This window comes from Rutidosis leptorrhynchoides, chromosome 4 (genome assembly GCF_046630445.1).
Source record: "Rutidosis leptorrhynchoides isolate AG116_Rl617_1_P2 chromosome 4, CSIRO_AGI_Rlap_v1, whole genome shotgun sequence".
NCBI lineage: Eukaryota > Viridiplantae > Streptophyta > Magnoliopsida > Asterales > Asteraceae > Rutidosis > Rutidosis leptorrhynchoides.
The window spans coordinates 64,523,517-64,541,480 of NC_092336.1; the positions used below are offsets into that span (position 1 = coordinate 64,523,517).

Sequence of the window (17,964 nt, forward strand, 5' to 3'; positions counted from 1 at the left end):
CTCGCTTCTTATGATGCTCGGTTCAACTAGCCATATTTACATATATACACATACATATAGTGTATAGTTGTTAAAAAAAGAAAAGAAAAGTATAAGTATATATATATATATATATATATATATATATATATATATATATATATATATATATATATATATATATATATATATATATATATGTATATATATATATATATATAGTTGTTAAAAAAAGAAAAGAAAAGTATATATATATATATATATATATATATATATATATATATATATATATATATAATATCAATGTTCTATTGACTTATTTGTATTTATGCAGATGCTCGGTGCAACTAGCCACCATAGGGACGGGGACAATGACCCCCCTCGACGTAATAATAACCTAGAGCGTGGGCACAACATTTGTAAGAAATTAAATAATTAATACCTTGTACCTCGTGATCATATTATTTATTCATTTTGTTTATTATTTAATGTGTAATTTATTGGTTTGAATATGCAGCTCAACCTTCCCGAAAGGGTGGTCGTGGCCCAACAACAAACAATAGACTACGTAAAATGGTGGCTGAAAGGGGTCCATTGTCGATTGAGTTTGACATTGATGATGAGGGTAACGTTGACCCCAGTGAAGATGATGACGGTGAAGATGATGAAGATGAATATGATGAGGGTGAAGAAGAAAATGATGGGTAAGTATGTAGTTAGACTTGTTTGCTACTTGGATAATATTTAATGTTATGGTTGTAAACTCGGATTTGTTATTTCGAATTTGTTAACTTTTGGATTTGTAAACTCGGATTTTTTATGGTTGTAAACTATGGTTATGGTTGTGTTTATGTTATGGTTGTACAGCATGTTTAGATTATATTGAATTGACCCGTTTTACGGATGGTACGTACATCAGAATCAAAACTACAAAAAAACTTACAGTACCTTTTAGGGACGACATGTCGTCCCTAAATGTCGTCCCAATCCTAATTTGGCATTCTATTTATTAAATAAATATTTATAGCATTATTTTAATATTATTTATTTAGGGACGACATGTCGTCCCTAAATGTCGTCCATATATGTCGTCCCCAGTCCATTTTTATATTTTATTTAATAAATTAATTTTTGTATCATTATTTTAATATTATTTCTTTAGAGACGACATGTCGTCTCTAAATGTCGTCTGGAATTGACCCATTCGTTCGACAGCAGAAAGTCAAAGTGGGGCCCATAGTCGTCTCCAAAGAAATTGATGTCGTTGCGAAAGAGTTTTAGCGACGGCGTATCCGGGACGACAAAAGGGGACGACATGTCGTCCCCAAAAGTTTTTAGGGACGACTTGTCGTCTCTAATTCCAGTTTCATGTCGTCCCTAAAGGTCCGGTTTCTAGTAGTGTTAGGTAAGAAGTTTACGATATGTGTCATATATACGCAATTAGCATGAATACAGTGTAAGTCTCTCAGTACGAGTTACACAAAGTTTTTTGATTCAATAATTAGGTTCACACAATTGTGGCTGTCAAGCTATAACATACGGAGTATAACAAACAACTATTAAATGAAACCGATAATTTTTCTTTGTTCGGCCTACGTACCTGGGGAAGAGGAGTATTGTTTACTTAGATCTACGCGACTTAATCGTGATATCCTGTAACTGTTTTTGACTATTAAATTGAATCTTAAGTGAAAATTGAAAAGGGCAGCCCCTAAATTAAACTGCACTGTATAGCAGATAAGGTTTCGGCCTATAGCTAGAATCCATATATATGTAAATATATATGGCAAACAACGTAATATCTTATGACATGGGCAAACGTATATAGTTGTGTAAAATCATAAAGATGGATAAGACTGATTATTCCTGTTATTCCGAACCAATGGCTCACAGAAATACCGTCTAGTTTACAAAAACAAATGGCTAACGTAATAACATGACCAATAGTCGCTTCTTATGGGCAAATATTATCTACCTTTAGAGACAACATATCACAAACTTGTCAAAAAGTAGCAAAAAATGTGGAGCCTTAATTAATGCATGGCAGCAGTCTAATCTGTTAATATGTTTTACTAAAATGTAGAAAAGCTTACAGAAACATCCCATAAATAACCAGAACAGGACTTAAAGTGGGAAATGGTGTGACAGTAAGTTTGACTTAAAATGGAAATTAAGTGCATAACTTACCATAAATTTAAATCAAGATAAGAATAACCGAAGAATTCTTGGAAGAATTGAAACTAATCTTCACGCATATGTTATATGTATAGTAATAGATAATAAAGGCTCAAGGTATATATGTATGGAGGTGGTATCATGTTTATGAAAATATGTGGAAAAAAAAAATAGAAGACAAAGAATGGCATGAGTTGATGATTCTGTAATGAATCTAAGAAACAAAGAATAATAATGTAAAATGTTTACTTTGTTTGAGGTCAATATAAGAGGTTGGTTGTGTTTTCACAATTTGTTTTCCCTTTTAAGCGATGCCATCTTCTCAGCAGACATAATCATGAGGCGTGCTCATCTTGTTGTACTCATATTTTTACATAGAATAGCTAGAACATATGTATGAATGTATCCACACACAATTATACATATAATTACAAAAAAAAAAAAAATTAAATAAATAAATAAAAAATCAATCGCCACAAATGAACGGCTAACCCAGCTACCTTACAGTGTTCCACCCTTGCACACCCTCTTGTGAGGTTTTAGGGATAACGCCTCTATTAGGGTCTGATATAGGATCGTATAGCTTAACAACATGTTCTACAATCTAAGCTCAAGAGTCTCTCTTTTCTCATGTCTAACATTTGTTTTGTCCCGTGACCGATGTGGAATTTTGGTTTGCACCCTTACACAAAGGGACATGCATTGACTGCTCACCAGGTTCAATGAAGTCGAAATTAAAATTAGACACGTACTAAGAGATGCAAAAAAGATACCGACTAAATTACTATATTTCATGTTCAATTAAAAGTCCATGAGTAAAGGAGGCGCACCCCTTCTGTGATCCTGGGCAATGGCGAAGCTCAAACAAAATTTTTAGGGCGAAAAGTGCTAAATTTAATATGCAAACGGGTAGATGAATAAGGTTTTCTTTCTTCAAATTACTCGGGAGACATGAAGTATATTTATTTAGATATACACATCCAAACCTGGTTATTAAATAACCATTTCCGACCATTTACCTTGGCGCACCAAGATATGCTTCTCGTGAGGTTTAACCTAATAAATCTTGTGAAGTAAATTGTTGATAATGCAAATTATGTGACACTTTTTTCATACGGACTCCAATTTAGTTGATTTAATTAAAAGTCCAAACGTAAGTAACTCAAAGGGCTACTAGTTTCACTACTTTATCAAATTTTATGGGGGCTAGGACCCTTCTAGCCCATGTAAAAGCTCTGCCTCTACTACTAGGTATGACGCTCCTAGGGGGTCCAAGAAGTAAATCCCTTATTGCTGACCAGATTCAATGAAGCCAAAAAACAGTTTTAGACATAAATGTTTAGATAATCATTATGTGGGTGACATTCGTTCATTTGCATAGTTCCATACGCACAAACCACCACGGAAACACATCCGAAATCTGATTTGTGTGCCCAAAACATATTCAATATGTGTAGCTCAATCTCATAGCGAATTTCGTGATTCCATGTATCCACATGATCGAATAAACACTTCCGAAAAGATATCCTTACACAATTCTGGAATATATGCGGTTGAAATCATATACTCTGTACCCAAATTCGCAACATAAGGGAGATGATCATTTACACGATTACAATAAGTACAAGAGAAAATTTATCTACTATTATTTGCAGGTTAATGAAATAAGGTTGAAATCATTCAAGAGGGGCACAACCACTCACAAGTGCATGACAAACTCATTATATGCCTGTTGATGTTATAATTTGATTTTCTAGTTACTATTTAAGTAATCCGTAAATAAGTATATATGGTGAAAGGTGATTGCTGCTGGATGGGTACCTGGATTTGTGATATAATTACACGTGATATCAAGTTGTGTTTTGCACTTGAAAAAAGGGAATGAGTAAAGTTGAAGCAATTACTTAATCTGTTCATAGACTTAATTCTTTACAAATTTAAATATCTTAACTTCACTAATATGTTTATCTTTCAATTGAACGCGTGATATATGATGTTAACTCTTCAAGTTGTCTTAAAATATTTTGTACATAATCCTTGTACTAAAAAAATAATAAGAGTACAAAAAGCTTAAAGTAGACTTCACTCTTGACTAAAAACCAACAGATTTTAAATAGCATTGCCCCTCTCAATTACATAAACAATCAAGTAAAATAAAAGAATGATGGATTACCAGAACCCCTAACAAGAAATGAATTTCTACGAATTTAGAGAAAGATTTAAAAAACTACCTCAACTTAATTAAAGCTTAAATAAGCCTTAACACATAAATTACATGAACAGAGTCAATTAGAGCAGGTTCCTGTTTAGAATCAGAGCAGTAGACCACTCAATATTGCCATTAACAGACCCAACACCACCATTGATCCATGCCCAGTAAACGCTGAAGAAATGTCTTGCGGCCTGAACAATTCATTAATTTTAGTTACAATAAAGATCTTTCACAAAAAAAACTGCATTCGAAAGTCAAACTTTGACCATTTTCTGGAACTCTAGAACTGAATTTGATAAGAAGAAAGTATACTTACTTTTGCATACGACTGAGTGCACCACAGAAAAGGGCATTATCGGGTATGGGTAACTCTGTTTTGTTGTTAATCTCAGGATTAACAATCCTAACATAAGTTTCTTGACCAAGATACCACGAGTCAAGATTTTCGGTTCTTAAATTCCACACTCCAACATTATCAAGAGAGATCAAGATTGCAGTCCATGCCCCGGGATAAACCTATAAAACATATGTAATATAGCCACTAAATACTCGTAATTCAATAAACGTTGTAGAGATGGTGTATGGATGCTTGCATTTGTCACATACACTTTTGCTTGTGTTGAGTGTTTAACAACTTATAATCTTTACTTCCTCCGTCCCAAAAAAAAGTCCTCTGGGAATTTTTGTTGGATTTAAGATATGTATGATAAATGTCAGTTTTGTTCTTATATTTAAGGTAAGTTTGACCGAATTTGTTAAAAATATGAGTGATTGAGAGTAATGAACTAAGGTAAATTGTGGAGTTTAATGACGTTTAATAGTAATTTTTTGCAACTGGACAATTATTTTGGACAATAAAGTAATAATAAAGGTACCTGTGTTGTCGCACGAGCAATACCATCCCACTTATTGTATTGTCCCCTGCTGTCGTTAGTCCACTCACCGTAACCCATTCTGAGATGAAATCACGAATGATTAGTTAACACAAATTAAGATATCATACAACAATTAAAAAAATGGAATTTTTTAGGAAATTGGATGAATTTTGGCATACCCGACTACAAAAAATGAGTATCCATCCATATGGTAACTGTGCATCTTGGTTTCATTGTTTTGTAATACGACTTCCATAAATCCCCGATATGTTCCATTGATAACAGACGTCTCCATACGAGAAGGTCCCGTAAGTGGCTCGTTAGGAAAATCAAGTTTATACGCTTTCTTAACTTTAAACTGGTCGGCAAGCCTAATTGGTGTTGACGGATTCACATACGAGATCCCACTTAGCGTCGCCCTTCGTTTACCATTTATTGTTACATGTGGTTTGTTCTTCAGTATGTACACATCAGTCACATTTATCGAACCGTATTTGAAGGAACCTTGTGGGTTTGGACGAGCCCCACTAGCCGAAATGTTCCACCTGTAATAATAGTGTTTGTGAAATTATAATTAACACATTAACTATTCAAGAAAACATAAAAAGTGGACAAATGAAACCGTCTCATTAAATTAGATGTCCTGTTCGAGACATAAAAATGAGCCCTTATAACGTTAAACTTTTGAATACATAAGATAATACTACTAATCTGTTTAATAAACAAAATTTGTGATTTAAATATATTCGATAAACGATTTTTCGTGAATAAATTGTTTGATAAATGAAGTTTGTGCAATTTGGTTTATGAAAAAATATATAAATAAATGGGTTATTATATAGGTTTTCAAATTTTTTGGGCCTTCAGAATTTTAGGTCCTGTTTAGTTGCACACTTGCACATGCACCAGAGACGCCTCTGTTTGTGGGTCCACCCAACCTCGGGACCAATCCAAAAGGTACTAAAGATATGATTTTTCTAAACACACTAACAAAACAACCCATCTTGCCACATCTAGAAAATTGTAAGAACAATGGGTCAAATGGGTCAATAAACAAAAAAACTGTTAGTCATAATATTGGATTTAGAGTGTAATGTGAACCTACCTGATAGATCTTGCTTGGTTCATCGAAAAAGTATTATCGTACTGATCTTGGGGAGGATCAGGAAGTGGGCCCGATGCCTTCCCTTTGGAGTTCGAGTAATGCAAAATGCCGACACCAGTAACTCGTTGCCAAGTCGATTCGTTTACAAATCTAGCACTAGCAACAATGTAGTAATCACTACTTGCATTTTGATCCATGGTGATTAAGAACGAGTACGTTTGTCCAACATGTATATCCAAACTAGTATAGTTTTGTTGCACTGTGTATGATCCCTCCGATTCAGCTAAAAGCAAATTATGGTTTTGAATCCTAAAGTTCAAACTAGTTGTTGCTCCGACATTGCTAACACGAATGCGATACGTTTTGCCTGCCCAATATGAAATTTGACAATTTTCAGAACATATAACTTATTTAAATACGACTAAGGGTGTGTTTGTTAAAACTGAATGGATAAGCGCTGAATGGTTCATAATAGAAATTAATTCGAAGGTTGTGAATGAAGCTGGTTTTGAATGACAATAACCGGTTTGATAATCATTTTGAATGAACAATGAGAATGATGAAAAATTGCATTATTAACCTTTTGCATGAATAATAAAACAATATAGTTGTTTAATAAGTGTTATTGATATTGATATAATTTATAGAGCATAGTCGCATATTACATAAATTTAGGTAGTTAATGGTTAAAGAGAATATTTCAACTCTGAATAGTTAATAGTTAATGTTGAACCCATAAACACCACATGTCATTCATATTCGTAGGTCATAAACAAAAGCGCTAAATGCTGAATGGTTCAGCATTCACCGTTGAAGCATTAAATTAAAAGGTAATCAATCAAACACACCCTAAATGTAATTATTATTAATCTAATAACTAACCTGGTTCAACATTAATGGTTTCGTGATCGATTCCATCAGGAACAAGAGTATCGTTGTATCTATACGGTCCTTTACCATTGATAAGAACACCGTCAGGCATTCCAAGTTCACGTCCAGCATCAAGCGCCTTTCTTAAAGCCTACACAAACACACATGAATCAAACAACAACACGTACGATTAAATTACAAAGAATCTTCGTGTTGATAGCAGATACTTACGGTGTGGTTCCTAATGTACCAGTCACCAATCAAGATGGTGATATCGCCAGCTGGCGTGTCAAACGGGAGAGGAATGACAGACCTCGGATTAATAATAAAACTACCAAAACCACCTGATGCTCGTTGTAAATTGAGCGATGGGAAGTAAAAATAGCTTCCGATTTGATCCTTAACTTGGAAATTGTAAGTCCAATTCCACTTTGGAGGAATTGGGCAATTAGTACCAAGAACACCATCTTGCCAAGAGTTTCTCTTTTGTTGTACACCAGCCCTGTTTAAAGCAATACACAATTCAATCACACATATAATTATTTCATATTTTTTATATGTATTTCAAGATTTAAAGATAACGAGAGCAAATCATACCAAGTAAGGAGAAGGTTTTCATCTAATTTGTTCCTCACATTGACAACCACATTGTTGTTAGTGGTTGAATTGATAGTAGGGCCTGGAAATTTCCCATTTATAGCAATAACCTACAAAGATTCAAATTTATAGCAATGCTAATCAAAATCACTAATAAGTCAAAATACAAGTCAAATCTCACTTATTGTAATTCGAATTGCATATCCCAGATCTGAGCCTAAAAACTCCATATTTTTTATATCCAAATCGTATTAGGTAGTCCTCAACATTAAGTTAAACAAAACCCACATGAGAAAACTAAAAAAAAAACATATCATTTGATGATAATTAAGCAAAACCCAGTTGAAGAAAACACAGTATTAACCTAAAAATGTTATCTTTTTTAAACATAAAACAAACCCATCAATGCCTAATATGAATTTAACAAACCCGAATGAGAAAACTATTTAATTAATGATTTTTAAGCAAAACCCAACTGATAACCGACATTATAAAACTAACTCATTAATAAAGTTATGAAATTTAACAAAACCCAATTGGGGAAAACAAGAGAAAGTGTAAATTACCTGTTGGGGGACACCAAGAGGTGAAGCAGTGATGTAAGAAATATCAAAATGGTATGAAACAGTTGGATCTTCAGCAAATGTGAATCTTAGAAACAAAATGAAAAAGAGACAAGAGAGAAATCCAAAAGAAGCAGCCATTGATTGTGAACAAAGCTTTAAAAACTAAGGAGTATGTAATAAATGGAATTTGGGTACTTTTTATTCGTGGGGTTTTTTTTACATATCAACAATAGAGAAAGTGAAGAAATTTTAGACAGATTGGAAAGTTTGTGGGGACAAACAGCAAACGGCTTTTATGGTGGTTATTTAATTCAATTTTAATTAATTATTCGTGAATCCAAAATACAAAAAAAAAAAAAAAAAAAAAAAAAAAACTTATAAAAATAAATAATCGTTACATAAATGTCAAATGTAATCGCCACATGAAAATCAAAGTTTATCATTTTCAAAATTTCTTAATGTTAGCTACAATTGTAATTGTTACTATCATAATAATGTAAATGTAAAAGGGTAATAGTAATACTAACAATAGATATGACATTCTGCATGGTCAGATTATTATAATTTTCTTTCTTTTGTCGATCTATCGTTGTCGTTCTGTTACTGCTATGGTGATTCATGTGTTTGTAGAGTTGTAGATGAATTTTAACTTTTATAAAGAAAAATAAAAATGTTCATAGTTTAGGGACTAAAATGTAATTTTACAAAAAACTATGGAGAAAGAGACAGAGAGTGTGAGGAAGTGACAAGACTGACAGCTAAAGTCCAGTTAGAAAGACCCATTACGCGCATGTTATGATTGGATTTATTAACCATATCGGTATACCTAGACAAAAATAGTTTTAAAAAACAGACTCACACTTTTATGCATACATTTTTTTAATGAATAGGTAATATACACCCCTAAACTTACAAGTCGTAAGCAGTGGCGGATTTAGAATTGATGGTCACTAGTGTCACCGGTTAATACCCTAAAAAATTTTCTACTAGATAGATTATTTCAGTGGTGTCACACAAAAAATTTACACTATCAACTAGTATCACTAGTTAAAAACCCCAAAAAAATTCTACTAAATCGCATATTTCAGTGGTGTCCCATGCAACCACTGGTAACACTCTAGATCCGCCCCGCCCCTGCTCGTAAGCTCTTCTTTGAAAAGTTTATCTTAATTTTTTATTATATATTTTTATTTTTATTTTTTTGACAAAAAACTATAACTTTAATACGGCCCTCACAACATTAATATTAATTTAATACTCTCTATTAATAACTACGATTCTTTTTTATGAAACATATAGAGTAGTAATCACTCACTTTGCACCACTTAAATAGTTTACTTGTGTTTTAAGAAAAGAAAAATTAACCTCGAATAAAAATATGAAACACTTCATCAAAAATATAAAATACTCCAATAAAACATACAACCAAACGGCAACAAGCGAAACGAGCTCTACCCGTGATAAGAGCCAACAAGAAACCAGAGCCAAAGTCAGCGGGAAATCAAACGAAACTGCGACAAAATACAAAGACAAAATTAACAAGAAAAATGAGAGGGACTGTAATCAAGACACATCGACGAGAATAATAGTCATCTCCAACTCGGGTAAACCAAATAAATGCATGACCTTAGAATACAAGCAAACAAAATCACATGTCTTTAGCCGAAAAACTTCTCAATTCGACGTGTTAAATAATCTTTTTTTTCTTTTTAGGCTTCTTGAATTTAGACGGCGGTTTAGAGTTAATAAGTTTAGCCTGATCTAACTCCATCCCTTCCATTACCGAATCAAAGAAACCAAACAAAGAACTCGCCTTGATACTCCATCATCAACGTAGCCCGAAGAAAGAATACTTTTCCCTTATTTGAAGAGGCCAAAATGCACTCCTTTGCTCATGCATCCGCATCTAAATCATTAGCGTCAATTTTGTGTATTGAACATCAACATAAATCGAATCCAACTCAATACCAACACCCGATCCAACATCCTTATGGCCTTTATTTGATGTCCATGGTAGCACATTTTTATAAGAAGTCTTTTATGATACCTCATTTGAGTGTACCTCTCATATTTTCATAGATACGTATCAAACAATATCTATGTTCAACACTTGGATAAACCCTTGCCAAAACTATATGAGGCCCAATAAACATCAAGTTAAACAATATATTAGGAAAAGTAAATAACGCATCTTAAACAAGTAACAATATTTTATTATATAGCTACCTTTTTCATATATGAGATGAATGTAAAGTTACTTCTTGAACCTAATTTTAAATCACCGCCAACACACATCAAGAACAACGTCCAATAATATGTTGTTTCAACTTCAACCACTGCATATGCTAGAGGGTATATACCATTGTTAGGATCTACTCCTACAGCTGTCAAAAGTTGACATGTATATGGTCCTTTTATAGATGCACTATCAAGCCCTAACAAGTACGTAGTATCTTTTATAAGCTCTAAATTTTTCTTTAAGTAGCCCAAACAAATGTACACCCTTCTAAGCACCATTGTCTCTGATGATAGGTTTGGTTCAAGATAGTATTATATTCCGGTAGTAGTGGTGGGAATTCTTTGTTACAGCTCCAAAACAATAATCTCTTAGCCTTAAATATTGTTTACTGTGGTCACCAACAATTAACTTTTTTGACTTAGCCCTCTAAGATGTCATCTTCTTGTTACCTAGTTCATATTTTTTAGATATAATATCTTGTATTGCACTTGCCTTAAGATCATGATTGCAACAAGGGTATCACCAATTAGTTTGGAACGAAATGTAAAGGAACATTGCCTAAATTCCCATAAGACATTTATGCTCTTCAATTAAGGTCTTTGAAATGTCCCGTTCATATCGATTATAAACGTTTCATATTAATTGATTTCGTTGCGAGGTTTTGACCTCTATATGAGATGTTTTTCAAAGACTGCATTCGATTTTTAAAACAAACCATAACCATTATTTTATCGACAAAGGTTTAGAAACATTCCAAAGATTATCAAATAATGATAATCTAAAATATAGCGTTTTCACACGACCATTACATAATGGTTTACAATAATATTACACAACAACTAAAGTCTTCGAATGCAATTTTTTAAACAATATTATACAAGCATGTAGACTCCAATCCTGTCTTTATTTAGCATGCAACAGCGGAAGCTCTTAATAATTACCTGAGAATAAACATGCTTTAAACGTCAACAAAAATGTTGGTGAGTTATAGATTTAACCTATATATTTATCAAATTGTAATAATAGACCACAAGATTTCATCTTTCAATTACATGCAATCTGCATAAAAATTATTCATATGGTGAACACCTGGTAACCGACATTAACAAGATGCATATAGAATATCCCCATCATTCCGGGACATCCTTCGGACATGATAATTTTGAAGTACTAAAGCATCTGCAACAATGGATGGGGCTTGTTGGGCCCAATAGATCTATCTTTAGGATTCGCGTCAATTAGGGGCCAGTTCCCTAATTCTTAGATTACCAGGCTAAAAGGGGCATATTCGATTTCGATCCATTCAACCATATAATGTAGTTTCACGTACTTATGTCTATTTTGTAAAACATTTATAAAACTGCATGTATTCTCATCCCAAAAATATTAGATTTTAAAAGTGGGACTATAACTCACTTTCACAGATTATCAATTCGTCGAGAATTAGACTTGGCCACGGTTTGATTCACGAACCTATAACAAATATATATATATATATATATATATATATATATATATATATATATATATATATATATATATATATATATATATATATATATATATATATATATATATATATATATATATATATATATATATATATATATATCAAATTATGATCGAACTATAATTATACCATATTTTATTACATTTTAACGATTTAAGTTTGTTAAGTTGATAGTCCAACGTTTGTAGTCCACAAATAATTGTCCACAGTTAGTAGTACAGAAATAAATCAATATATATTATCTCGAATCAATCCACAACCCAGTGCATACAAGTCTCAGACTCGATCACAACTCAAAGTATATATATTATTTTGGAATCAACCTCAACCCTGTATAGCTAACTCGATCATTACCGCATATAGAGTGTCTATGGTTGTTCCAAATAATATATATAGATGACGTCGATATGATATGTCAAAACATTGTATACGTGTCTATGGTCTATCAAGACATGTATAATACAATATAAGTTAGTTAAGTTATGGTTAGTATGGATTTGTTACAAATTTCACGTAGCTACAACAAGCAAAAATATCCAATTTTGTTTTACCCATAACTTCTTCGTTTTAAATCCATTTTGAGTGAATCCAATTGCTATGTGTAACGACCCGACTTTTTTGACTTTTATTTATATTTATTTCTTTCACAAAACTGTGTATTTGTGCGTACTGAGTTAGATTATATTCTGGGATCATTACATATGTTAATTACATTCGTTACTACCTTACAACGTGTTTTTAAGTACTAGGTTACTTAACGTGATCTTTGCTTTGCTTTTACGACTGTTAGTGTCACTTATTGATTTAAAACGAGCTACGAACTTGGTACACGAAAAACTTTTGCCATGATTGAGATATTATGGCTACGTAAACGTAATTGTTACTTACTAATGACAATTACTTAGTTTTATGGTCCCTTAATTATGCTTAAGTGTTTACTTGGGCTTACTAGTTACCTTATTGGGCTTAACACCTTAGTGGACTTCCATGGCCCAACCTACTCAACTTAAGTGGGCTAGTAATGGGTTAATTAGCCCATGTAATCCTAATTATGCCCATGAGATTAATAAGACAAATAGTGTGCATGCTTAGGAATAAAGGCTTGCATAATGTCTCAAACCACCCAATATATCACTATCACCATGTACCACCACCATGAGCCACACCACAAAATGCCAAATGGTCCCCCCACCCCTTGTGACCGTCGGCCACCCTCCAACACCTCACCATCATTTTTTTCTTTCTTTGATAAATACTTACACTTCATTCATTTTTTCATTTCATTCAAACTCACACACTTCTCTCTACTTTCTCACTCTAAAAACTCTCTCAAATATTTGAAGAACTTGTAAGTTCTTAACCTCTTCTTCTTTCTTTTCTTACTTTGATTCATGTATCATCATCATCATGAACAAAGATTCAAGTTTTGTAACTTGAATCTTCCTAACTTTTATAGATTTACACTTTGCTTTTAAAAGTAACAAGAACATAATGGATTCAAGCTTCTTAGCTTTGAATCTTCATAAACTTGTTAGATCTAAGTGTACAAACTTAAGATCTCTTTATTTATGCTTAATGATCAAAACTCATGTTTATGATCTTCATGTAACTTGAAGATCCAACACTTTACTTTATGGATCTTCAAGAAAGTTTGAAATACAAGCTTACTAGCTTGATGTTTCTATAAAAAGTTAAGATAAGATCAAAGTTTGTTAGTTTATGATCTTCTTTTGTTTGTTGTAGTTTAGATTTGTGACTTGTGATTTATGAAACAAAATATGCAAGCTTACTAGATTGAGATCTCATAAGTGTTGTTAGAAATCCAAGCACTCTAGCTTAGGGTTTTCTTTTTGTGTTTGATCTAAGTTGTGTAACTTATGATCTTCTACTTTGTTTAAGAGAAAGCTTAATTGCTTATGTTCACTTACTTTACAAAATCTAAGTTTCATAGCTTATGGTTGTGTAAAGTTGAAAGTCTAAGTGTTATGACTTAGGGTTTTCATCAAGATCATGAGATCTAGACTTATTAGTCTAAGATCTTTAATATTTAGTTAAGATCTAAGCTCTCTAGCTTCTAGACTTATTAGTCTAAGATCTTTAATATTTAGTTAAGATCTAAGCTCTCTAGCTTAAGGTCTTGATTACTTAGTTTGATTCAAAGATGGTAGCTTAAGGAAACTAGTATATGTGTTGAAACTAAGAAAGTGATGTAACTTTGGTTCATCAATTCGCTCAAACTCCTACATGAGTTGTATATTGTTTTCTTAGTTTTGATTGTTGTGTATTGATGGTAGAACCTTGGTCAAAGTGATGAAAACACATCAACGAGTTGTACACTTGAAGCTATAAGCATCAAGGATGAGAACCGTGATGAGCATCAAGCACCAAGAATCCCACCGGAGCACTTTGCTTACTGTTTTCTGGATTTAATCAGGCTCCTGGTGAAATGTCCCGTTCTTATTGATTAAAAATGTTCCATATTAATTGATTTCGTTGCGAGGTTTTGACCTCTATATGAGACGTTTTTCAAAGACTGCATTCATTTTTAAAACAAACCATAACCTTTATTTCATAGATAAAGGTTTAAAAAAAAAACTTTACGTAGATTATCAAATAATGATAATCTAAAATATCATGTTTACAAACGACCATTACATAATGGTTTACAATACAAATATGTTACAACAAAATAAGTTTCTTGAATACAGTTTTTACACAATATCATACAAGCATGGACTCCAAATCTCGTCCTTATTTAAGTATGCGACAGCGGAAGCTCTTAATAATCACCTGAGAATAAACATGCTTAAAACGTCAACAAAAATGTTGGTGAGTTATAGGGTTAACCTATATATATATATCAAATCATAATAATAGACCACAAGATTTCATATTTCAATACACATCCCATACATAGAGATAAAAATCATTCATATGGTGAACACCTGGTAACCAACATTAACAAGATGCATATATAAGAATATCCCCATCATTCCGGGACACCCTTCGGATATGATATAAATTTCGAAGTACTAAAGCATCCGGTACTTTGGATGGGGTTTGTTAGGCCCAATAGATCTATCTTTAGGATTCGCGTCAATTAGGGTGTCTGTTTCCTAATTCTTAGATTACCAGACTTAATAAAAAGGGGCATATTCGATTTCGATAATTCAACCATAGAATGTAGTTTCACGTACTTGTGTCTATTTTGTAAATCATTTATAAAACCTGCATGTATTCTCATCCCAAAAATATTAGATTTTAAAAGTGGGACTATAACTCACTTTCACAGATTTTTACTTCGTCGGGAAGTAAGACTTGGCCACTGGTTGATTCACGAACCTATAACAATATATACATATATATCAAAGTATGTTCAAAATATATTTACAACACTTTTAATATATTTTGATGTTTTAAGTTTATTAAGTCAGCTGTCCTCGTTAGTAACCTACAACTAGTTGTCCACAGTTAGATGTACAGAAATAAATCAATAAATATTATCTTGAATCAATCCACGACCCAGTGTATACGTATCTCAATATTGATCACAACTCAAACTATATATATTTTGGAATCAACCTCAACCCTGTATAGCTAACTCCAACATTCACATATAGAGTGTCTATGGTTGTTCCGAAATATATATAGATGTGTCGACATGATAGGTCGAAACATTGTATACGTGTCTATGGTATCTCAAGATTACATAATATACAATACAAGTTGATTAAGTTATGGTTGGAATAGATTTGTTACCAATTTTCACGTAGCTAAAATGAGAAAAATTATCCAATCTTGTTTTACCCATAACTTCTTCATTTTAAATCCGTTTTGAGTGAATCAAATTGCTATGGTTTCATATTGAACTCTATTTTATGAATCTAAACAGAAAAAGTATAGGTTTATAGTCGGAAAAATAAGTTACAAGTCATTTTTGTAAAGGTAGTCATTTCAGTCGAAAGAACGACGTCTAGATAACCATTTTAGAAAACATACTTCCACTTTGAGTTTAACCATAATTTTTGGATATAGTTTCATGTTCATAATAAAAATCATTTTCTCAGAATAACAACTTTTAAATCAAAGTTTATCATAGTTTTTAATTAACTAACCCAAAACAGCCCGCGGTGTTACTACGACGGCGTAAATCCGGTTTTACGGTGTTTTTCGTGTTTTCAGGTTTTAAATCATTAAGTTAGCATATCATATAGATATAGAACATGTGTTTAGTTGATTTTAAAAGTCAAGTTAGAAGGATTAACTTTTGTTTGCGAACAAGTTTAGAATTAACTAAACTATGTTCTAGTGATTACAAGTTTAAACCTTCGAATAAGATAGCGTTATATGTATGAATCGAATGATGTTATGAACATCATTACTACCTTAAGTTCCTTGGATAAACCTACTGGAAAAGAGAAAAATGGATCTAGCTTCAACGGATCCTTGGATGGCTCGAAGTTCTTGAAGCAGAATCATGACACGAAAACAAGTTCAAGTAAGATCATCACTTGAAATAAGATTGTTATAGTTATAGAAATTGAACCAAAGTTTGAATATGATTATTACCTTGTATTATAATGATAACCTACTGTAAGAAACAAAGATTCCTTGAGGTTGGATGATCACCTTACAAGATTGGAAGTGAGCTAGCAAACTTGAAAGTATTCTTGATTTTATGTAACTAGAACTTGTAAAATATATGAAGAACACTTAGAACTTGAAGATAGAACTTGAGAGAGATCAATTAGATGAAGAAAATTGAATAATGAAAGTGTTTGTAGGTGTTTTTGGTCGTTGGTGTATGGATTAGATATAAAGGATATGTAATTTTGTTTTCATGTAAATAAGTCATGAATGATTACTCATATTTTTGTAATTTTATGAGATATTTCATGCTAGTTGCCAAATAATGGTTCCCACATGTGTTAGGTGACTCACATGGGCTGCTAAGAGCTGATCATTGGAGTGTATATACCAATAGTACATACATCTAAAAGCTGTGTATTGTACGAGTACGAATACGGGTGCATACGAGTAGAATTGTTGATGAAACTGAACGAGGATGTAATTGTAAGCATTTTTGTTAAGTAGAAGTATTTTGATAAGTGTCTTGAAGTCTTTCAAAAGTGTATGAATACATATTAAAACACTACATGTATATACATTTTAACTGAGTCGTTAAGTCATCGTTAGTCGTTACATGTAAATGCTGTTTTGAAACCTTTAGGTTAACGATCTTGTTGAATGTTGTTAACCCATTGTTTATTATAACAAATGAGATGTTAAATTATTATATTATCATGATATTATGATATATAATATATCTTAGTATGATGTATATACAGTTAAATGTAGTTACAACGATAATCGTTACATATATGTCTCGTTTCGAAATCATTAAGTTAGTAGTCTTATTTTTACATATGTATTTCATTGGTAATACACTTAATAATATATTTACTTATCATTTAACATAATTAACCAAGTGTATCAATATCTTAATATGATTCATATGTACCTAGTAAGACGTTGTTATAACGATAATCGTTATATATATCGTTTTCGAGTTTCTTAAATTAATAGTCTCATTTTTATGTATATAACTCATTGTTAAAATACCTAATGAGATACATACTTATAATAAAAACATGTTAACTATATATATAACCATATATATGTCATCGTATAGTTTTACAAGTTTTAACGTTCGTGAATCACCGGTCAACTTGGGTGGTCAATTGTCTATATGAAACATATTTCAATTAATCAAGTCTTAACAAGTTTGATTGCTTAACATGTTGGAAACATTTAATCATGTAAATATCAAACTTAA

General features: G+C 32.2%; 1 protein-coding gene across 1 annotated transcript; it reads right to left on the reverse strand.

Moving 5' to 3' along the window:
* Positions 1 to 4,308: 4,308 nt before the first annotated feature.
* On the reverse strand, positions 4,309 to 8,517 carry LOC139839683 (monocopper oxidase-like protein SKU5). Its single transcript, XM_071829816.1, has 9 exons — positions 8,380 to 8,517; positions 7,814 to 7,923; positions 7,448 to 7,718; positions 7,229 to 7,367; positions 6,347 to 6,713; positions 5,421 to 5,786; positions 5,242 to 5,320; positions 4,683 to 4,882; positions 4,309 to 4,557 (listed from the first exon to the last, which is right to left on the reverse strand). Exons 1-9 carry the CDS (start codon positions 8,515 to 8,517, stop codon positions 4,467 to 4,469), a joined length of 1,761 nt encoding a protein of 586 aa, XP_071685917.1. The 3' UTR covers positions 4,309 to 4,466.
* Between the last annotated feature and the right edge of the window lie 9,447 nt (positions 8,518 to 17,964).